At 48.0% G+C, this 24,000-nt stretch overlaps 1 protein-coding gene across 1 annotated transcript; it reads left to right on the forward strand.

Moving 5' to 3' along the window:
• The first annotated feature begins 1,298 nt into the window (after positions 1-1,298).
• Positions 1,299-14,065, forward strand: LOC136767434 (maestro heat-like repeat-containing protein family member 1). Its single transcript, XM_066721206.1, has 22 exons — positions 1,299-1,386; positions 1,955-1,988; positions 2,127-2,239; positions 2,539-2,664; positions 2,803-2,962; positions 3,104-3,235; positions 3,384-3,541; positions 3,698-3,847; positions 4,081-4,185; positions 4,292-4,364; positions 4,630-4,743; positions 5,603-5,715; positions 5,807-5,946; positions 6,063-6,195; positions 6,378-6,550; positions 9,322-9,459; positions 9,565-9,850; positions 9,975-10,166; positions 10,273-10,422; positions 10,582-10,713; positions 10,892-10,994; positions 11,178-14,065. Exons 3-22 carry the CDS (start codon positions 2,153-2,155, stop codon positions 11,456-11,458), a joined length of 2,946 nt encoding a protein of 981 aa, XP_066577303.1. The 5' UTR covers positions 1,299-1,386; positions 1,955-1,988; positions 2,127-2,152; the 3' UTR covers positions 11,459-14,065.
• The last annotated feature ends 9,935 nt before the right edge of the window (positions 14,066-24,000 follow it).

Raw genomic sequence — 24,000 nt, forward strand, 5'->3', positions numbered from 1 at the left:
CCGGAATGAGGTCAAGGACTCGGCGGTTTTGACTTCGGTGGGCAGGTCGTTCCACCATTTAGGGGTCAGGGATGAGAAGGAGCGGCTCTGGAGGAAGGAGAGGGGAGAGGAGGCAGAGTTAGTCTTCTGGCACTGGAGGAGCGCAGTGGTCTGGAGGGGATGTATGGAGAGACGAGTGTCTGAAGGTAGCTCGGTGCAGTGTGGTCGAGACAGCGGTAGGTGAGGGTCAGTGTCTTGAACTGAATGCGTGCCGCTATCGAGAGCCAGTGGAGGGAGCGGAGCAGTGGAGTAGCGTGTGCGAACCGTGGCAGAGAGACACCAGACGAGCCGCAGAGTTCTGGATGAGCTGGAGCGGCGGGTAGTGGATGCAGGCAGGCCGGCCAGGAGGGAGTTGCAGTATCCAGGCGGGAGAGGAACAGTGACTGGACGAGCAGCTGAGTCGAGTAGTCGGTGAGGAAGGGACGGATCCGGCGTATGTTGCTCAGGAAGAATCTGCAGGTGCGCGTCAGCGTGGTGATGTGCTGGGTGTAGGAGAGCGCAGGATCGAGGGTGACTCCTAGATTTTTAGCGGAAGAAGAAAGAGAGAGTGTGGTGGATTCCAAGGGGATCGAGATGGGGAGGTCAGCAGAAGGCGAGGAAGAGTGGGGGGAAAACAGGAGATCCAATTTGGAGAGGTTGAGCTTAAGTGCATCCAGGCGGAAATAGCAGACAAGCACAAGAGATGCGAGAGGGGATGAGGGGGTCAGAAGAGGGAAAAGACAGGAAGATCTGGGCATCATCAGCGTAGAGGTGGTAGGAGAAACCATGGGATGCGATGAGGGGGCCCAGGGAGCGAGTGTAGAGAGAGAACAGGAGGGGGCCCAGGACAGAGCCGTGGGGAACGCCTGGGTGGAGAGGTTGGGGGTGGATGAGGAGCCTCGCCATGTCACTTGGTAGGAGAACCAGGTGAGAGCAGTCCCAGAGATTCAGGTCAGCAGCTCAATCCAGTGGCGTAACACAAGATGCCGGGGCCCCTGGTAACTATGGTGGGGGCCCAAAGTCTAGCACAGTGCAGTGTTTGTAGTATTCTGTAGAATACTGTAGTTAGCCACACAGTACGTTTCTTCATTTCCACATTCATAATTCATATATTGCGAAAATCACTTTTTTCCATTTATGGTGCTAGAAATCAAGTACAGTATCCCAACCTGCACCCGCCGCGCCGCACATCCGGGACATCACGGAACAGCGCGCCTGCGCAGCTGCGCCCGTCGCGTGCGCTGAGGGCGCTCGGGCGCGGTTGCCGCGGTGACGCGTCACAATGCGCAGGCGCGCTGTGCCGTCAGTCCGCGCCGCTCGGCGCCATTAGAGATTCAGACGTCGGTGGAAGATGGCGGCGAAACAGACGTGAGTGTCTGACTGTCACTGCAAGACTCTGCCTTGTCTAGATGTTAGTCCTAGTCGGCAGTAGTCACCCAGCAATCATATTAAACACCCGTTTCATGTAATACAGGCTACTACACAAGCAGATACTTTGATTGGGAGGCGTTTGATTCCGTGTGTATTTTACTCATGAGGCTCGTCTCATAATCATTGCAATAATAACACATGATGATCGTGTATATTTTAGATAAACAATTGCACAGGAGACATAGCGAATCAAGTGAACCAACACGTGTGCTATAGGAGAAGGATACCTATTGTAACTGCTTGCTTAATACGTTTAAAGTTTAAACTGGTGAATATGCATGCATATCTTACCTGCCAATGGAAAATGTCTTTGGGGTTGGGATTCATACTTGAATTGCCCGGACTAAACTATATTACACTGCCTTGTTATAGTTTTAATACGGACATTATTGTTTAAAACTACACTTCATAATGATTTGACTTGATGGTCAGCGTTTATTCACACAAAATAATACAATCAGTAAAGTGGAATGAAATGTAACCCAGAATTCCTGTTGTCTTTTAGTGTGACGACACAGTGGACGAGTCTGAGGGTTTGGGTGAGTGTCTGTTTGGAGGACTTTTTACTGACTATATGTAATAACAATTAATCATACAATCCGTTGGGAACCACTGCTGTAAGGATGAGCTGGACTTGATCCTGGCTGATTTAACTGTGATTTGTGTTGATATTGTAGAGACGGTTGATCCCTGGCAGGTGATAATGGAGGACATCCAGGAAACCTTAGCGTCTCTCTCTCAAATGATGGCCCCAAACACCTTTTGCCTGAAGTGTCTGGAATACCTCAAGGTGAGAATTGAGCGTCTGTTGATGCCAAGACCGTCCGTTTCGTCTCCCGACAGAGTGCTTAACTGTGTGGCTTTTCTTCGGAGTTGTTTCTTCCAGGTTTTGTTCTGGAATTGCTTCTAAAATGTGTGTATTGTGTGATTGTATATTTGAATGTATAGTAATTATCTTCTTTCTTTATTCAGTTCCTTTTAAGAACCAGCTGAAGTATGAGTGTCTATATGAGTAGTTTGTTGTTGAGGCTACTATGTGATGCACATTTTTCTGTTTGACAAATCTTCCTCCTGTGTTCCTCTGCTCAGCTGGCCCATCCGACCCTCGTCCTGCAGGCCGTGGAGAAAGTTCTGCGCAGCCAGATCGAAGACATCAGCTCCTCCACAGCCAGGAAGGTCATTGCTGTGGCTGCTAGACTGATGGGCAGCGATGCGGTGAGCCACTTGCTCCTGTCAGGCTCTTCCTGTTTTTTGTATAAAGATTCTTCTCACTCAGAGATGTGCCAGGAACACTGCTGTCCCCAGAAAGCCTTCTCAGACTCACGCCCTTCCTCTCGTCTTCCCCTGACCCAGAACATGCCTCTCGACACGAAGCAGGCAGCCAGTGACGTCCTGGTGGCCGTGGGATGTGGGTTTCCGGGGGAGGTCCTGCAAACCATGTGTGTCATCAGTGAAGATGTACAGCCAGAGATCATGTGGCTGAACACTCTGGCCCGTCTGTTACGAGCCAACGGTGAGTCTGCCTGCTCCTTCCATTCCTGAAGCCACTTTGTCAAAGGGGTTTCACCCCATGCTGGGACAGCATCTGTGCGCTGTAAGGGAACTGAGATGTGCCCTGTTTTCAACCCTAACCATCTGTTGTCTGTGTTTGCAGTGTCCGGCACGATGCCCCATCTTGGGAAGACCCTCACCGGTCTGCTGCCCAAGCTGGACGCTGCCAAAACAGTGGAGATGCACTCAGTGGAAGCCCACTCCAGGGCTCAGCTGCAGATGGCTCTGTGCTCAGGTGAGTGAGGGTGGCTGACTCCTGCAATGACAGATCCCCAAAGGGCGCCCTTGTTCTTCTTTTTGTTTACGGTTTAGTTCAGCGGAGCTCAGCTGTGAATCGTGTGTCTAGTGGAGAGTGACCCCAGTGTCTGTTTTTTGTCTCCCAGTGCTCACCAGCGCCTGCACCAGCCTCCAGGAGTATGTTTCTGGCCCCGGAGGGAGCGCTGACCCCACAATGAAGAAGCAGGACTTCGCTCCAGTCATTGACTCCGCCTTCAAAACCATTTTGAAGGGCTGGCTGGTGCTGGAGGGCAGGAACCTGCAGGTACGGGCCAGCGGGAAATGTCCGGAGGAGGGGGTGGTTGTTAAATATGGACTGGCAAAATATCCAGCTCCACACATGAGAATGTCTAGAGTCATCTAGTCACTTGTTCTGCGCTGTGACTCCTGTATGTGATCTTATGTCCTTCTGTCTGTGTAGTCGCTGAGGCTTCAGGAGACGCTCGTCGGTGCCTTGGCTGCCATGTCGCCCCTGCTGAGCCCTGAGACTCTGCAGGCCAATGTGACCCAGCTGGTCGCCGCTTCGGTGGAGGTGTACAAGCACAGCTCCAACGGTGAAGCCCTGGGCCAGGTAGGACTTTCTCTGCTGTCTGGGGTAACAGGGGTGGGCGAGATCAGACCGGCTCCAGATTAAGGGCTTGGTTTTATGTTTAACATCAGGATCAGGGTTGGGGTTGGTTTGGTTTATTGTTTTGGAGTCCATGTTAACAGCTCAGCCGGATTCCAGGTCTGTGAACCGGCCCACAGTGCAGTGTGAGTCAGCAGCTGTGTTTCTTTATTATTATTATTATTTTTCTTATTCAGAACGTGCGACAGATTCTGTTGGCAGCCTTGGAGCCGGGCTTCACTTCGCACCATGTGGCCATCTACTCCTCCGTGGACAGACTGCTGCGCGCGCTGCACCAAGAGGTAGGTCCCGCTCTGCGGAGCAGCCGAGACGCACCGACACAAGGCTCCCGTGCAGCCGAGCGGCGCTTCCCCCTCGGTACGCAGTGACCGTGTCTTTCTCCTTCAGATCTGCGCCCGTCAGGAGACACGGCCGCCCGTGGACGAGGACAACGCGGTCCTGTCATCACTAACGCTGCTGGGTACGTCTCAGTCTTTAATAAGTTCTTTATCCAATTCTATACTTCATTTAAACCACCTACTGTTTCAAATAATTACAAGGCTCTGATTTAGGAAATGATTAGTTCAGTTAAGGGTTCAATTAAGTAATTGAGAGCTCAGCAGGGTGGGTTGGGAGCCACTGTTGATGCAATGAAGGCTTTCGCAGGCGTCTCTCTCTGTGGTCCCAGGAGAGAGTGCGCTGGCCTGTGTTGTGACCTCACTGCTCTGCCTGCCTTTTTCCTACAGCCAACGCCTTCCCAAAGAAGGTGGCCAAATTCATCGTTGGGCAGCTGAAGAGCAGCAGTGAGCCGGGCCGGGCCGGGTCCGCGGCAATGCTGGCCCACCTCCTCCGCGCCGCAGGTACCGTCCTCTCCCCCGTCCTGTCCCGCTGCGCTACAGCGCTCTCTGCTGTCTGACCTCCTGCTGTCATCGAAACTCGTGACAAGCATTTTAATAGACAAGGCCTCGGTCACGCGGTTTAACGACGCATGCGTTGTAATATAGCGTGTTATTGTGAGGAAATCGAATGCCACGGTGTCGTGTTGCTGTTGCTTGTACTGTAGTTGTTGTAATTGTCTCTGATACTTGCTCTGACTAGCACTAAACTTATTGTATACTGTGATGTATTGTTTCATACCTTCTTATTGTCTTGTAATTCTTTGTGTATATTGTGTTTACAGTTGTAAATCGTTGTAAGGTCATCTGCTCAGACATAAATAATAAACTCTATGGCAACTATCGGATTAGAAATATCAATTATAATCAGGAAGACGGAATAAACAGACTTGCATAATTATGAGCAGAAGACTTCAAATACACTATAGACGGCTTGTTCAATTTGTTCAATCTATAAATATTTTAGTATATATTCCTTTTAGGGTAGAATATCAAAACAACTTTTCCAAAGCATTTATTTTCATCAGTGAGCCTCTTTTGGCTGCCGTTGTTATAATAATAATGAATATTTTGTTTTCTAATGCAGTAAATCTTTGGACATTTGCTTTGGACATTTCTGACGCTCTGGCACTTTTTAAATTAAATCTAATACTTTTTAAATTGAATTGGCCTTCATAACCGCTTAAGTAAAATATAAACAAAACCCAAAGTGACGTCTACCGACCCGGCGCAATCCGATTACATCAGCCACGGATACCGAGAGAACCTGCCATGTGGTGTTGTTTTCCGATTACCAAACCTGATCCTGCCGAATCCGTTACAGGGAAGGCCGATTCCTTGGCGCCACGGGGGCCCGGTGAGCCCTCCTTCTACGGCCCCTCCAGCACCATCTTCTGCAAGATCCTGGAGGGCAGACGAGCCCAGCTGAAAGAGCAGGTCAGGGCCAGTTTGGAGTCTCTCACGCCCGCTGTGTTTCCTCTCGCTGCGCTGGGCGGCAGACTGAGTGCATGTCTCCTCTGTCCTCCAGGTCCCTGAGATCCTGCACGCTGTGCAGCCCTGCCTGCCCCACCTGACTGACCGGCAGCTGAGAGTGGTCGCCCACATCGTGTCCCAGTGCCCGGAGGAGCTCACCAAGGCGCTGCTGAACGAAGCCCTGCCGCTGGACCGGTGAGCCCCACAGAAGCGCCTCTCTCACAGTGACTGTCTGCAGTGCTGATTGGCTCGTGTGTCACGTCAAGGAGCTCCCGTGTGTCTCTGACTCACTGTGTCTCTGTCTCCCACAGCTCCAGCCGTGTGCTGTGGAGGGCCTTGGGATCTGAAAGCAAGATGTCCCGCAGGCTGCTGGCTTTCCTCATGAGGAAGCTGCCCAGGGACCCGGCTGAGGACTGTGTGTCCGCTGCGCGCCGGACCCTCGCTGTGAGTCCCCAGACACTTACTCACTGTGTAAACCAGGCCGGGAACATCGCAGGACTTTTCATTCACTGATGTTTCCACTGACCTGTCCGTGATCTACTGACTCTCCAGAAAGCAGTACAGAGGGGCTCTGAATGGGGTGCCTTTTCTCTGACTGTGATCCTGTGTGTCTCTCCCGGTGTCAGGTGACCACTGCCGTGCAAGAACTGCTGGCCGTCGCAGGGAGGACGGGGGCCTTTCAGAGGGTCTTTCCCCGGCTGTTTGGGGCCCTGCTTCTCCACACGGACTGCAGAGAGGAGATCCCACAGGAGGCCGGCACCCCCAGCCAGGACACGCCAAGAGAACCAAGTATATCCAGGTGAGCAGGTCGTACTGAGTGCCGTCTCGCTGGGCAGACCCACAGGGTGTCTGTTCACAGTGTGGTCCCTGATGGAGCCGTCAGTACCTCGCTGGTCTGTGTGTGAGTGACCTGAGCGGCCAGGAGGGCCACAGTGAGAGACGCACTTGATTCTGCTGAGTGTTGGTGCTCTGCAGACACTGGATAAAATTAACTTTTTTGGCCACTAGCCACTGTGTCTGGTAGAAGGAAAACACTTACCAGCCACTTGGTATTTTTACCAGCCAAAGGCAAACATCACCAGAAATGCATGAGGGTGCGTAAATGTGTGGTGAACATGTTAAAACGTGGCATTTATTCAGGTAATTCATCAATCACCATAACAGAAGCTAACTGCACACCTGTATAGACTAGACAGGTGTGTATGAGGAAAAGGATCTGGATAGAAAACATGCTCCCACACAGTTTCTACTTGCAAGTGTTATAAGGTCTTGATTGCCTTCTGTTGAGTGATAACACTTGCTAGTAGAGACTGTGCGGGAGCATCGTTTTCAAATGAATCAATCACATGCAATAACACGGCAGCTGCTGGGGATCTGTATAAACACACCAACACATGAGAAGGGGTGTTAATGACACATTATTGCTCTTCATACTCCTCTTCTTCTTCAGTGCTTCTCCCTTCTCTGGGTTTCTGCACGTCATTAAAAGGATTTCATTGGATTGGCTAGATATTCATAGAGTCACGGTCTGTGGTATATATATATATATATATATATATATATATATATATATATATAGGAATGAAGACAGACAGTGACGTCCTTTCCATTGGTCAATACGATGCACGCCAGCAGAGACGCGATGTAAACAAACCGCACGTTTCTCTTCAGCAGAATCTCCACTACGCAGGAAAAAATGCATGTCTCTATCGCAAATCATTTCAGCAGAAATGTATATGGTGTAATTGATGCAATTGATGAATACTTTTCTAACAACAATTTTGTTAAATAAATATCTACGTAAAAATACATTATTAGAAGACGTATGGAAATGGCATAAGACAGCAGACCTGTCAACTCTCACACACCTCGTGTCAGACTCGTGTTGTCCCGACATTAGCACAACTTTTAGTTCATTTGTCACAAATTCAAATTAACTATAAAGGTTGTGACTATTTGTTTTATAAGGGAATATTTTGCAATTACAGCTGTAATTAACCGACCAATATGTTTTTCTTTTTCATTTTTTATACATTTTCATTCAGTTGCATTCAGTTTAGCAATGTGAGCTGCGATGAAAATGCCTTAACGTTAGCGTCCTTGTGGCAATGTGTTCCGGTCACAACAGCGAAATACAAAATGTATAAGACCTATCTAGCTAATTTATACAATGTACTTGACTAAACGATTGACTTTCACTCTCCAAAGCACACACTCAGACTGCTGCTCTGCGCTCAGAAACATAACTGTGCGTTTGAGTTCCAGCGAATACAGAATTAATACATACACTAGGGTTGGCCGTGTGCCGGCTCCGGTGTGGAGCTCATCGGAGCGCTCTGGAGCCGGAGCTGAGGTCACGGAGCTGCTCCACTCTTCCCCCTTCCATTACCCAGATATTAAGTCCACTTTTCTTAAATTAACAACATGTATAACTTCATAGGTATTGTTTTGTATTGGGGGTTATAAAATAAGATCAGTTCTCACTCCAGCTATTTGTACATAATACATTTTTTATTAATTGTAATTATATGACACCTTCACTTTCTCACACCTGTCACTTTCTAGAAGTGATGCTATAATCTCAGGGCATCTCTCATAAACCTCATGCAAAAGAAGTAAAGTCCATTTTAACTGTAAAGTTTTAAGTATTTCCAAATTATTTTATTCCAAGCAAATTCTTCATCTGCCTAAATTAACCTCATTTTATAGCCGTCTGTTATCTGAAATGTCCTGACTAGTTTGTCCAGAAGTTGGTTGCCAGGGAGTTAAGGTCACATGCAGAGTCATGCCCCCTGCACCTTGTTTGCCACTTTTAAGATACGAAAATACTGGACCCCTGGTGGGGGGGGGGGGGGGATGCGAAATGTCAACCACAAAAGTATGTGGACACCTGCTCCTCAGACATCTCATTCCAAAATCATGGGCATGAATATGGAGTTGGTCCCCCCTTTGATGCAATAACTGCCTCCACTCTTCTGGGAAGACTTTCCACTAGATGCTGGAACATTGTTGAGGGGATTTCAGACACAAGAGCATTAGTGAGGTCGGGCGCCGATGTTGGGCGATCAGGCCTGGCTCACAGTCGGCTTTTCCATTCATCCCAAAGGTGGGATGGGGTTGAGGTCGGGGCTCTGTGCAGGTCACTCAAGTTCTTCCACACCAATCTCGACAAACTATTTCTGTCAGGACCTCACTTTGTGCACGGCTTGTCATGCTGAAACAGGAAAGGGCTTCCCCAAACTGTTGCCACAAATTTGGAGGTGCAAATTCACCCAGAATGTCACTGTAGGCTGTAGCGTTACGATTTCCCTTCAGTGGGACAAAGGGGCCGAGCCCTGAGACCATTATTCCTCCTCCAAACTTTACAGTTGGTCTATGCATTCGTGCAGGCAGCGTTCTCCTGGCATGTGAAACATGCCGACTAAAAGTTGAGTCCCCGTACACTTGTTGGCAGCCCGCCAAAGTGGCTGGTAAAATTGACATTTACCCGCCACGGGCTAAATCTACCCACATTTGGCGGGTGTTAATTTTATTCCCTGTCTACAGCACTGTCCTCTCCTCTCTCCACAGAGAGATCGTACTGGCACTGAAGGCCCTTCTGGCCCGGGCCAAGCTGAGGAAGGCGACCGATCAGCTAAAGCAGGAGGCGGCCTGGGCGAAACTGCAGAGCCCTGACAGCCACCCCGAGGGCGTCCGTCTCCTGGCCAGGTACGGGTCTCCAAACCAGCCTGTCATTCGGGGCTTCCCTTTGTCTACTCCGTTCCCGAGATCGGTTATCTATTGTCTCATTACGGCTGTCCCTTTATCCTCCAGGGCCATGGTTGAGCACGCCGGCCCGCAGCTCCCTGGCATCATGGAGGTCCTCGTCCCTTCCCTGAGCTCTGACCGGGAGCAGCACAGAGTGACGGCCACTGCCTTCTTCTCCGAGGTGAGTATGTGGCTGAGGGCTGCTCTCACTGCGCCTCGCTCTGCTGTCTTGCAGCTGCTGGGCGGCTCGGAGAAGCCACTACTGAAGAGTTTGAAGCGCCGAGCCCAGGACCCCTGTGTGCGCGTCAGGCTGCTGCTTTTCCAAGGCATAGAGAGATCCACAGCTGCCCAGGTAAGGACTTGTGCTGGATGCCCAGTGCGGACGGGGACGTGGGGATGAAGCCGCTCTGTCTGTGTGTTAAACAGTGAAGAGAGAGATGCATGTTTCAATTCCAAAGCCACCACTCTGTGTGCAGGTGACAGAACACGGCCGGGAGCTGCTCGCCATCCTCCGCTCTGGCCTGCAGGACACGGACGTGGCGGACAGGCAGGCGGTCCTGGCAGCTCTGTCCGCCCTCTCACACGTTCTGCCCCACCTGAGACGGCACAGCGTCAGCCGGGATGTCGCTGCAGATGTCCTGCGAAGGATCACTGCGCTCTGGGAAAAAGTGAGTCGCTGTTTAAGGCTGCGGTGTCCGTGCAGGCTGTCGTGCTCAGTGTTTCACAGGCTGTGCTGTCGCCACTCTGTGCCTGACCTTCTCTGCTTGTTTTCAGGATGATGCAGAGCTGCACTGTGCCTGCGCCACCGTGCTGGGGAACCTGTGCAGGTGCCCGGCAGTGACAGCCCACCTCAAACGTGAACTGCAGGTGGCCCTGGTGCAGCTGGCGCTTCACCTGCGAGACCCCAACCCTGAGGTGACCCAGGTAAGAGCAGATCAGACACCACCCGGGCAGCAAACCCAGGAGGGGCTGCAGGGGCTTTTAAGAATATCAGAAGAGTTACAGACGTCCTGCTGTCGGATTGTGCCGCTGTGTCCTGGCATCAGTGCCCAGTGTTGAGTCTCAGCTCGTGTGTTTGTGCAGGCCTGCCTCTGGACCCTGAACAACAGCATCTGGGTTCTAGATCTGAACATTGTCAGGACGCTGATCTCCACGAACCAGGACAGAGGGGCGCTGTTCGTAGACGGCTTTCTGGAGGACCTGGCCGCGTTCTTGGTGAGGACCAGTTCAGCCAATCCCACTGTCTCACATGAGTTTGGCTCCTGCAACACGCAGGGCCGAGGCACACACGTGTGACGTTGTGTATGAAGGACAGAGATGCACAGAGATGTTTGTGGCTCTTGAGTTACAGGTCTGCTGAGAGTCCCCGAATCTGACTCCTTGTCTTTTCCAGGCATCTGATTTCCCCGAGGCGCTGGACGGGGCCTTCAGCTGCGTCCTGGACTGTTTGAACAGCCGCTCTCCTGCAGTCAGAGCCAACGCCGCCGTATTCACAGGTGAGGAGATGAGACGCCGGGGGAGGATGTGGGCCCATGATGGAGCGCACAGGCGATTGGTATCGATTCTGTAACGCCACTGAAATGTTTCTGTGGATCTGATGGCAGCCAGGGTGACATTGTCTTGCTGCTCTAGACCTCTGTGTTGAGTTGTGACTCGGTGTTGCTCTCTCTTGTCCACAGAGTCCCTGATTAATAAGAACCTCCTGGGACGCCGACAGTGGCAGGAGGTGGTCCGTGCTCTGACGCGGGCCAAGCAGGAGGAGAGCGACGCCCTGGCTAAGAGCTGCACTGCCCAGGCCCTGGAGAACTGCTCCGCCTCCCAGTGCCAGAGCGCAGCGACGCAGCCCGTGTGGAAGAGGCTCTTCAGCCCACAAGGAGACGGGAGGAGATTAGGTCGCACTCTGCCGTCTGAGCTGAATGACTGTGTGCCTGAGCCCCCGCTCGCTAATGAGGTGCCATGAGGGACACAATACTGAGACGCACTATATAGACGCACTATATAGACACACTATATACTGAGACGCACTATAAAGACACAGTATATACTGAGACGCACTATATAGACACAGTATATACTGAGACGCACTATATAGACACAGTATATACTGAGACGCACTATATAGACGCACTATATAGACGCACTATATAGACACAGTATATACTGAGACGCACTATATAGACACAGTATATACTGTGAGACGCACTATATAGACACAGTATATACTGAGACGCACTATATAGACACAGTATATACTGTGAGACGCACTATATAGATACAGTATATACTGAGACGCACTATATAGACACAGTATATACCGAGACGCACTATATAGACAGTATATACTGAGACGCACTATATCGACGCAGTATATACTGAGACGCACTATATAGACGCAGTATATACTGAGACGCACTATATAGACACACTATATACTGAGACGCACTATATAGACGCAGTATATACTGAGACGCACTATATAGACACTATATACTGAGACGCAGTATATACTGAGACGCACTATATAGACGCAGTATATACTGAGACGCACTATATAGACACACTATATACTGAGACGCAGTATATACTGAGACGCACTATATAGACGCAGTATATACTGAGACGCACTATATAGACGCAGTATATACTGAGACGCACTATATAGACACACTATATACTGAGACGCAGTATATACTGAGACGCACTATATAGACGCAGTATATACTGAGACGCACTATATAGACACACTATATACCGAGACGCACTATATAGACACAGTATATACTGAGACGTACTATATAGACACAGTATATACTGTGAGACGCACTATATAGACACAGTATATACTGAGACGCACTATATTGACACAGTATATACTGAGACGCACTATATGGACATAGTATATACTGAGACGCACTATATACTGAGATGCACTATATACTAAGACATACAGACTATATACTAAGACGCACCATATACTGAGGCGCACAATATAGATCCACTATATAATGACAAGTATAGGTCTCTGTGTCTCTGTTCCTGGTCTGTCTCTGTTTCTCTCCATGTCTGTCCGCGTGTGCTCGTGTGTCCACAGGTGTCCAGACCGCTGCTCTGTTGCTCGGCTCAACTGCCGGGCCGCTGTGTGGAAGAGCCGCATCAGGTCCCGGAGACGCCCAGACACCTGTGGACACACGGGCACACGCGGACAGACATGGAGAGAAACAGAGACAGACCAGGAAACGGAGACCTGGATTCAAACAGGGGGGTCTGGCTCAGAGTGGGCAACAACACAGCTGAAGGTCCTCTATTTAAACGAGATGGTCAGCTCCCCCTTTTCTTCTGTCTTTGAGCTGCAATGCATTATGGGAGTCACACAGAGTTCCGGTGAGGCTTTTCTTCTATGCAATGGAAAACCAGCCTCTTTAATATTCAACGCTTTCTTTTTATAAAACACTTGCATTTTTATACATGATGCACCTGGCTTGTATTAGAGACGCCCCTTCTGAAGACATGCAAGTTATTATCTAACCAGCAGTGTGTTCACCTGTCCTGACGAGCGCTTTATGGCCGAAGTGCTGTCTCTATTCGCCGGTCATGAATATTCATGAGCACAAGACTGCTGAGGCAGATCCTCGATCTAGGAGGCGGGGTTTGTTATCGGAGACAAGTGACGGATTGGCGGCGATTCAAAACGAATAGTCAGCGTGTGGATCATTATTATTACTGTCAGTAGTAGTAGAAGTCGTAATTCTGATGCCATGAAGGTGTTCGGTATTTAATTGTGGCAACACAACCAATAAGAATCTCTTCTCCGTTTTCCGCTGGATGATATTCTGTACATTTTACTTCATATATAATACAAAAAATACCGAACATTTCCGAGACATTAGTGTTACTGATTTTCTTATATGAATAATAATAATTACCCACAGGCTCTCGTATGTTTTGAATTGCCGCCGATCTGTCACCCGTCTATAACAACCAAACCAGGCCTCAGGCTTGATGTGCTCATGGATATTCATGACCGGCTACTAGAGAGAGCACTTCGCTGATACAGCGCTCGTCAGGCCGGGTGAAAACACTGCTGGTTAAATAATAACTCGTATGTGTTAAGAAGTGTCTAATACAATCCAGGTGCATCCTGTTAAAAATGCAATTGTTTTTTAAAAAGAAAGCTTTGAATATGAAATGAGGCAGGTTTGCCATGACAGAGATGGGGAGAAAAGCGCCACAGGAACTCTGTGCGACTCCCATAATGCACTGCTTCGGGTAAGACGGAAGTCCCGATGTTAATAGGTGGGGCTGACTGTCTTGTTTCAATAGAGGGGCTGTGACAGCCTTTATTGACGCCCGGCACACAGTCTGGGGGTAAAGCAGCCGTTGCTGAAAGGGCAAGAGCGCGCGCTGGAGTCTGGGGGGCTGAACGCGGCTCAGTCAGTACGATGGCAGACAGCAGCGCCGGGTGTGTGTTCTCGAGAGAAGACGCGACTAATCTTGTGATGCTTTGGGCCAAGTGCGTTTATTCTTTTCAGCTGTTGTATTTTGAAATAAAAAGATGATTTTAAATGCACTTGATTTGTTATTGTTTTGATTGTTTGGTAGTTTGATTTGTCTGATGCGTTTACAAAATGCACTACATTAACGCACTACTAATGCATTTGACCTTTGACCTTGTCCATTCCTATCGGAGCAGGAGGCCGCACAGCTTGTGTTTCCGGGTTCTTCTGTTATTGGCGCAGACAGGCGAGCTTCACTGGCAAAACCCGTCTGAACGAGAGCTGCGCCCAGCTACTGCCCTTCTGCAAACGGCCCCCACCTGTGGGATCCTTGTGGGATCAGTTTGCTTCATAGTTGTGCCATTTCAGTTCAGCTAACATAAAGTCATTGTTGGGCACAATTACATTGTTACTGGTCTCCATTGTGGCTGTGTTCCCATAGTTATCAATGCCATATTGCACTGGAATACAACGCACTGACTCCTCAACGCGCTGACCGCAGCACACTGAGACACTGCGCACTGACGCACTGACACGCTCGCTCCCTCAAACGCTCGCCTGTTCACTCTTTCATACAGTCCGATCCTCTCCCCCCGTGTTCTCTGGTGTGTTCCTGGCGTGTTGCAGGTGACCAGGGACCCTACGGTGAGTCCGACGCACGTCTTTCCTGTCACCGATTATTCAGTCATGACTTCATCGTCTCCCTCACACTTTCCCAGTGAGCGGTAATGGGACCTGTGTGTCTGGGCCCCTGTGACCACAGCTGTGAAACTTCTGACTTCAGATTACCCTGCGTTTTGCACAGCTTTAAGATAATTAATGAATTAAATCTAACAATCAATCTATCAACAATCCCCCACCCCCTCCCTGATTGTGTTGCAACGTCTGTCCTGATTAGATCTTAGTCCACAGAGACCAGTGTCAATAAAATCTGTTCACTGAATTTTCTCATTTGCTTTCTTTTGTTACTTTGGTTTTCGGTCAGTCTAAAACACCTTCATCAGACAGCTTTAGTGTCCTGATTGATACACACAGACCCAGGGCCACAGCACAACAGATGCAAAACCTAGCGTTACTGTGCTCTGGGGCAGAGTTGTAATGACTCGAGTCAACGTTCAAAATACGTGACTCGAGTTAAAACACAAAAGTCTCCATCAGACTCAAGTCATTGGCTTTATGTTATTTATTCTTGTAGCCGTACTACACCACTGATGGCACCAGCTTCACATTCGGTTCCTTAATTGGCACTGGGAGAGCAGGCAAAGTGGGAACTACATCAGTCTTTGTTTAATGAAATGTCAGGAGGATGCAGGGGAGCAACGGAGATAAATTGGATAATAAACAGAATATAACTAAACCATCTTGAATAAAACTGATTTAAAAATGATAGGAAATTGAGAAAGAGCTGCAGCTGGACTGAAAACCAGAGTACACCACGGTAGGCTGGGCAGTGCTCCGGGTTTGCTGGCTCCAGAGGTTCAGCTCCAGCTCCAGCTCCGGAGCGGCTCTGGTGCAGCTCTACACTCCGGATCCGGCTACTTTTAACCAGCTCCAGCTCCGGAGCCACAAAAAACAGTGCAAACTAGGATGCCATCATTATAAATAATGATTCATTTTTACTTATTTTATGTAAATAACTGTTTAACAAAAACAAAATATTAATAACAAACATCTGTTTAACCATTCAAAATTGTAAAGATGTCTGTGGCAATTAGGGTTGCCAGCCGGCCAGTATTTTAGCGGACTGTCCGGTATCTGTACACTACATGGCCACTAGTATGTGGGCACCCCTTCTAACTAGTGTTCAGTGGCAAAAACTCCCGTTTCAATCCATTCTGATTTCATGTTGTAACACAATGACAAGTGGAAAAGACCAAGAGGGGTGAATACTTTTGAGAGCCACTGTAAAATCAAGCCACGCAGCATCTCCTTAGACAAGCATTGGCAGTAGAATGAACTTTACTGAGAGCTCGATGACTTTCAACACGGCACCGTCATAGGATGCCACCTTTCCAACAAGTCAGTTTGTCAAGTTTCTGCCCTGCTGAGCTGCCCTGGTGAGTTGCAAGTGCTGTTATTGTTAAGAGGAAACGTCTAGGAGCAACAACAGCTCAGCCGCGATTGCTTGGCTACACAAGCTCACAGAACGGGACTGTCGTAGTGCATAAAAATAGTCTTTCGTTGGTTGCAACAATCACTTCTGAGTGCCAAACTGCCTCTGGAAGCAACATCAGCAGAACTGTTTGTCAGGAGCTTCATGAAATTGGTTTCCATGGCCGAGCAGCCGCACAAGCCTAAGATCTCCATGCGCAATGCCAAGCGCCGGCTGGAGTGGTGTTAAGCTCGCCACCATTTGACCCGGGAGCAGTGGAAGTGCGATCTCTGGAGTGATGAATCACGCTTCACCGTCTGGCAGTCCGACGGAGGAATCTGGGTTTGGCGGATGCCAGGAGAACGCTGCCTGCACGAATGCATAGACCAACTGTAAAGTTTGGAGGAGGAATAATGGTCTCAGGGCTCGGCCCCTTTGTCCCACTGAAGGGAAATCGTAACGCTACAGCCTACAGTGACATTCTGGGTGAATTTGCACCTCCAAATTTGTGGCAACAGTTTGGGGAAGCCCTTTCCTGTTTCAGCATGACAACCCGTGCACAAAGTGAGGTCCTGACAGAAATAGTTTGTCGAGATTGGTGTGGAAGAACTTGAGTGACCTGCACAGAGCCCCGACCTCAACCCCATCCCACCTTTGGGATGAATGGAAAAGCCGACTGTGAGCCAGGCCTGATCGCCCAACATCGGCGCCCGAACTCACTAATGCTCTTGTGTCTGAAATCCCCTCAACAATGTTCCAGCATCTAGTGGAAAGTCTTCCCAGAAGAGTGGAGGCAGTTATTGCATCAAAGGGGGGACCAACTCCATATTCATGCCCATGATTTTGGAATGAGATGTCTGATGAGCATGTCCACATACTTTTGGCCATGTAGTGTATGTACTTTTGACCCCCTTTTTGGAAGATGTCCAGTTATTTTAAGTACTGTAATCTATTCAATATGTCATTAAAAATGTCATCAGTGGACAGTGGATTCTTGACACCAAAGTAAAATCACAAATGGTGTGTGTGTGTGTGTGTGTGTGTGTTGGGGGGGTTATCCGAACACAATAATTATCATTGTCCTCGTAAACTGAGCAATGTATTCCAGTTTCTTGTGCTGCAGACGTTAGGCCAGGAGTTTGTATCTATAGGTTCTTAAAAAGAAATGTTACTTTTGACAGTAAGCCCCATGCCAGCCACCCCGCGCCCGCGCCTCTCTTTTGACCACTTGAGGTCACTTGACTGCTTCTAGTTCAAATCTTCCCTGCGTTCATTGTGGCGGGGAAGCTGCTGTTGCTCTTCGTTTCCTGAGTTGGACGAGGTCAGAGGACATTTCTTGTCAGCTGTACCTACAGTGAGGGAAAAAAGTATTTGATCCCCTGCTGATTTTGTACGTTTGCCCACTGACAAAGAAATGATTTTAATGCTAGGTGTATTTTAACAGTGAGAGAAAAAAATCCAGAAAAACGCATTTCAAAAAAGTTATAAATTGATTTGCATGTTAATGAGGGAAATAAGTATTTGACCCCTTTGACTTAGTACTTGGTGGCAAAACCCTTGCTGGCAATCACAGAGGTCAGACGTTTCTTGTAGTTGGCCACCAGGTTTGCACACATCTCAGGAGGGATTTTGTCCCACTCCTCTTTGCAGATCCTCTCCAAGTCATTAAGGTTTCGAGGCTGACGTTTGGCAACTCGAACCTTCAGCTCCCTCCACAGATTTTCTATGGGATTAAGGTCTGGAGACTGGCTAGGCCACTCCAGGACCTTAATGTGCTTCTTCTTGAGCCACTCCTTTGTTGCCTTGGCTGTGTGTCTTGGGTCATTGTCATGCTGGAATACCCATCCACGACCCATTTTCAATGCCCTGGCTGAGGGAAGGAGGTTCTCACCCAAGATTTGACGGTACATGGCCCCGTCCATCGTCCCTTTGATGCGGTGCAGTTGTCCTGTCCTCTTAGCAGAAAAACACCCCCAAAGCATAATGTTTCCACCTCCATGTTTGACGGTGGGGATGGTGTTCTTGGGGTCATTCCTCCTCCTCCAAACACGGCGAGTTGAGTTGATGCCAAAGAGCTCGATTTTGGTCTCATCTGACCACAACACTTTCACCCAGTTCTCCTCTGAATCATTCAGATGTTCATTGGCAAACTTCACACGGGCCTGTACATGTGCTTTCTTGAGCAGGGGGACCTTGCGGGCGCTGCAGGATTTCAGTCCTTCACGGCGTAGTGTGTTACCAATTGTTTTCTTGGTGACTATGGTCCCAGCTGCCTTGAGATCATTAACAAGATCCTCCCGTGTAGTTCTGGGCTGATTCCTCACCGTTCTCATGATCATTGAAACTCCACGAGGTGAGATCTTGCATGGAGCCCCAGACCGAGGGAGACTGACAGTTATTTTGTGTTTCTTTAATTTGCGAATAATCGCACCAACTGTTGTCACCTTCTCACCAAGCTGCTTGGCGATGGTCTTGTAGCCCATTCCAGCCTTGTGTAGGTCTACAATCTTGTCCCTGACATCCTTGGACAGCTCTTTGGTCTTGGCCATGGTGGAGAGTTTGGAATCTGATTGATTGATTGCTTCTGTGGACAGGTGTCTTTTATACAGGTAACGAGCTGAGATTAGGAGCACTGCCTTTAAGAGAGTGCTATTAATCTCAGCTCGTTACTTGTATAAAAGACACCTGGGAGCCAGAAATCTTGCTGATTAATAGGGGATCAAATACTTATTACCCTCATTAACATGCAAATCAATTTATAACTTTTTTGAAATGCATTTTTCTGGATTTTGTTGTTGTTATTCTGTCTCTCACTGTTAAAATACACCTACCATTAAAATTATAGACTGATCATTTCTTTGTCAGTGGGCAAAGGTACAAAATCAGCAGGGGATCAAATACTTTTTTCCCTCACTGTATATACACACACACATACACATATATATATGTATATGTGTATATATACACATATACATATATACATATATATGTATATTGTGACAGACCGGTAAGTGGGTGAGTTAAGAATGAGCCGTCCAGACAGGGGCTTTGTGGAAAGGACTCTTCTGCCAAGGTAAGTTTAATGCAAACCAAAATGTAATACACACTCAATTGAACAAAACAAAACAAAAAATGCCTAGCCTTGTCCAGTCCTACCTGACTTTCTTCCTTCCCTCTCTATGACCACATCTGTCCAGGAACCCAACAAACACAGGGGAAGTCCTTTTGGGAAAACTATTTCACCCCAACCACCAGCAGGTGGCAGGATGACAATTCCCAGGTTAGAATGTCCGTGTCCTGCAATGGTGGACTATCCCCACAATCCCAGGTTCCCTAAACAGGTTTTTGTCTTTCCCCAAACCACAGGGTATTTTATTATTATTCGAGTAACTATTAGCAAGGGGTTGGCGATTATACTCACTCGCCAGTATACACTCTTACCACACTATACACATTGGCAGTTTGGTGGTACATATCCCTCTGTGAAGTGTAAAGCTTGCAACAGGTTCTAGTAGCTCCTCTTATGCTTTCTCCCAGCTCATGTCTGTCCCTGGCTGCAACCTCCCACCAACTGCCCTGATTCGCTCTGCCTGCTCCCTTATATACACAGGAGCCCCCGCCCCTTCCTGTCTCTACTGCAGGGGCTCCTGGGACAAGTAGTTTTCTACCTTGGGTGGACATTCCTTAAAGGGACGGAGCCCCGTTCCGTCACTATATATATATATATATATATATATATATATATATATATATATATATTTGCTTGGAGATCATGTGACAAGGCTTTGTTAAAAGTAACTATGTAACTTGTACCCCAAGTACATTTTAAATTAGCTACCTTTTAGTTGTACTTGAGTAGTTTTTATACCAGTACTTTTACTTCTACTTGAGCAAGATTTCATCAAAGTAACAATACTTCTACTTGAGTAGGATTTTTCAGTACTCTTTCCACTTCTGTTAACTATTAACTATTGTACTGATTCATGAACTGCAAGAAGCCTGATGTCCTCAGACATATACCCTAGTGTGGTGTTATTTTAACCACTTGTGATTTAATTGAAATTGAAACAGAACTGAATGCAGGGTTTACTTCCTTTTGTGTGTGTGAAGCACATTTAGCAATTTGTGTTGTTTATTGATTCATTTATCTAATTTTGCACATGCATTGACTTAACACGAAACACCTGAAAAACACTTCTTAAAAACAAAAGTGGACAACTAGTGCCACAGACACTGATGAAGGCTTGAGGCCAAAAACATGTTGTCATTGTTCTACATAAATGAATTGTAAAGAATCTAGCATGCGGAGTGTGATCCTTTATTTATAATGTAAGTATAGCGCACCAAAAAGTCACAGCGCAGAGGATCTGTGAATGAAACGGTAACACAGTTAGACCGTAACCATTACACAGGCCAGAGGAGGCTGGTCCATAGCGGCAGAGTAGATCAGTAGCCAACGAGTGTAAAATAACATGACGCAGTGGGCTGGTCAGAAGTAGCTATGAGACAGGGTACCTGAAGTTGGGCCACTGACAGTTACAGTCTGGCTGCAGCAATTGCAACATAATGCCAACAAAGGACAGGCCGAGAAAACGGAAAGAAAGGGAGCTACAGCCCAGGGTAGCAGCTCTCCTCTATCCTGGATCAGGCCATCGCAGTAAGGAGGATGAGGGAGATGTATTGTATTGGTTAGTTTATTATTTTATTTATTCAGAGAACAGCCTTTTTTCAATTTTGGCCCTGGCAGTAAACATGAAGACAAAAATATTGATCTCTCAAGAAAAGGCCAGACCTCAGGGAAACAAATACCACTGCACTCTAGGCAGCACCGCCCCAGAACACACCTCAGACTACACTCACGTGGCCTGACTATCAGTGCGTCAGGGGCTTTAACCTGGCAGTGAAGGCACTCAAAGACAACGCAAGAAGAGCTTTCTACGCAAGCAGAAGCGGATTCTATGACACTGATATTCCAGTCAAACTCTGGCTCAAACTAATTGACAGTGTGATCCAGCCCATTGCGCTGTGTAGTGAGGCAGGGGGTCCACTCAGTCTACAGGACTGCACTAGGTGGGACAAACACCCAATCGAAACGCTGCATGCTGAACTCTATAAGAACACACTGCAAGTTCACAGGAACACCAAATTGAAATTGAAATTGAACTGAGAGAGAGAGAATGAATGCATTGTGTGTGTAATTATGTGAGTGTATTGCGTGATTGTGTGTGTGTTAGTGTATGGGAGTGTGTTCATGCATTCAAAATGTACATGACGACAAACGCGGTGGGGTCCAGAGAAAAGGCTGCACGCTTTTCCGAGGATCTCAGCACAAACACTGAGCAGCAGCAGGATTGCGGGACAGCGACCTGCAGAAACAGCACCGAAGAGACGGACACCTGAAGTACTGCTACTGTAATCTATTATATGTGCTGTGTGTGTGATACACATTTTCAGATTATTCATCTCAATAGGCTATCGATAACTAATGCATACGATTCCTTGTGATTAGTGCAGATGTCCTACTAAATGTGCTTCGCTCTCGGGTGAATTGTAACGGCACTTTCAGACTTGCAGAACCGAAGACAACCATTTGAAAAGGGAAATGTATACATTCAATTCCCCATTGAATCAGCACGTTTTAATTATATTAGAAAGCTTCGGCTGCAAAGGGTCAAGATTACTTTCAAAGAAAATATAGAACCGATCAATAGCCTATAGACTCTACAAAAAATAAGCATCACTGTCGCTGTGTATTGAATCAAGCAGGACTATATGTGCAAAACAGATAAGAAATAAGAAAACATGCCATATGTGATGCAGTTTATTTAGCAGCAAGAACAGGCAATGTTGCTGTGACACCGACCCTAAGCACTGGAGAGCAGGACTGATCAAATAAAAGCTTAAAATAGAGCAGACAACGCCAGACACCCCGATACAACGATGGACAGGGAGCAATATGGGCTACAATTTGCCATTATAGCCACCGTTTCAACAAGACTATTTGAGCGCTGCATATGGAAGCAGACCTTGCTGTGAGAAGTAGTTTGTCAGTGGGACACACAAGGAAATGACACTTTTTCTTGTCGCCTTCCTTGCATTTATGGGCAGCAGACTTACATTTCCTACAGTTTTGGCTAAGCTACACAGCTAACTGTGACATGCATGCAGCAGACACGCACGCCAGCTAGACTACAGACCGGACAGATGACACGTCAATCAAACTCAGCATTTGTATTCTTTTTCAAGACAATCTTTTCACATTACATTTGTTTGGACAAACTGCTACATTTGCTTCCATCGAGACGGTGTGGTTTAGAAAGTAAATTTAGTATTAGGAAGAACAAAAGATTATTATTATTATTATTATTATTATTATTTTTATTTCTTGGCAGACTTACAACATAAGTGCAAACAAAGTGCAAAAATACAGTGAAGTACAAGGCATCAATCATTACAAATTCAATTTAGCTAAAACAGCAATTCAAACTAATACATTTTACAAATTCCAATTTACAATTTACTCAAGTACAGTAAGTGAGGTCCTACATCCTGGATGGTGAAAGCTAAGTGCTGTCAAGATGTAGGGTTACAGACGAGGGCTACGGGAAAGGAAGCAAGGAGGAAAACAATCAAGAACGCAAGAAGCATAATAAACTGAAGTGCTATCTAGCAGGGATAGAGGACTAATATTACAGGTGCTGTCGGAAGAGATGCGTCTTGAGTAAGCGCCGGAATGAGGTCAAGGACTCGGCGGTTTTGACTTCGGTGGGCAGGTCGTTCCACCATTTAGGGGTCAGGGATGAGAAGGAGCGGCTCTGGAGGAAGGAGAGGGGAGAGGAGGCAGAGTTAGTCTTCTGGCACTGGAGGAGCGCAGTGGTCTGGAGGGGATGTATGGAGAGACGAGTGTCTGAAGGTAGCTCGGTGCAGTGTGGTCGAGACAGCGGTAGGTGAGGGTCAGTGTCTTGAACTGAATGCGTGCCGCTATCGAGAGCCAGTGGAGGGAGCGGAGCAGTGGAGTAGCGTGTGCGAACCGTGGCAGAGAGACACCAGACGAGCCGCAGAGTTCTGGATGAGTTGGAGCGGCGGGTAGTGGATGCAGGCAGGCCGGCCAGGAGGGAGTTGCAGTATCCAGGCGGGAGAGGAACAGTGACTGGACGAGCAGCTGAGTCGAGTAGTCGGTGAGGAAGGGACGGATCCGGCGTATGTTGCTCAGGAAGAATCTGCAGGTGCGCGTCAGCGTGGTGATGTGCTGGGTGTAGGAGAGCGCAGGATCGAGGGTGACTCCTAGATTTTTAGCGGAAGAAGAAAGAGAGAGTGTGGTGGATTCCAAGGGGATCGAGATGGGGAGGTCAGCAGAAGGCGAGGAAGAGTGGGGGGAAAACAGGAGATCCAATTTGGAGAGGTTGAGCTTAAGTGCATCCAGGCGGAAATAGCAGACAAGCACAAGAGATGCGAGAGGGGATGAGGGGGTCAGAAGAGGGAAAAGACAGGAAGATCTGGGCATCATCAGCGTAGAGGTGGTAGGAGAAACCATGGGATGCGATGAGGGGGCCCAGGGAGCGAGTGTAGAGAGAGAACAGGAGGGGGCCCAGGACAGAGCCGTGGGGAACGCCTGGGTGGAGAGGTTGGGGGTGGATGAGGAGCCTCGCCATGTCACTTGGTAGGAGAACCAGGTGAGAGCAGTCCCAGAGATTCAGGTCAGCAGCTCAATCCAGTGGCGTAACACAAGATGCCGGGGCCCCTGGTAACTATGGTGGGGGCCCAAAGTCTAGCACAGTGCAGTGTTTGTAGTATTCTGTAGAATACTGTAGTTAGCCACACAGTACGTTTCTTCATTTCCACATTCATAATTCATATATTGCGAAAATCACTTTTTTCCATTTATGGTGCTAGAAATCAAGTACAGTATCCCAACCT

This window comes from Amia ocellicauda, chromosome 14 (genome assembly GCF_036373705.1).
Source record: "Amia ocellicauda isolate fAmiCal2 chromosome 14, fAmiCal2.hap1, whole genome shotgun sequence".
NCBI lineage: Eukaryota > Metazoa > Chordata > Actinopteri > Amiiformes > Amiidae > Amia > Amia ocellicauda.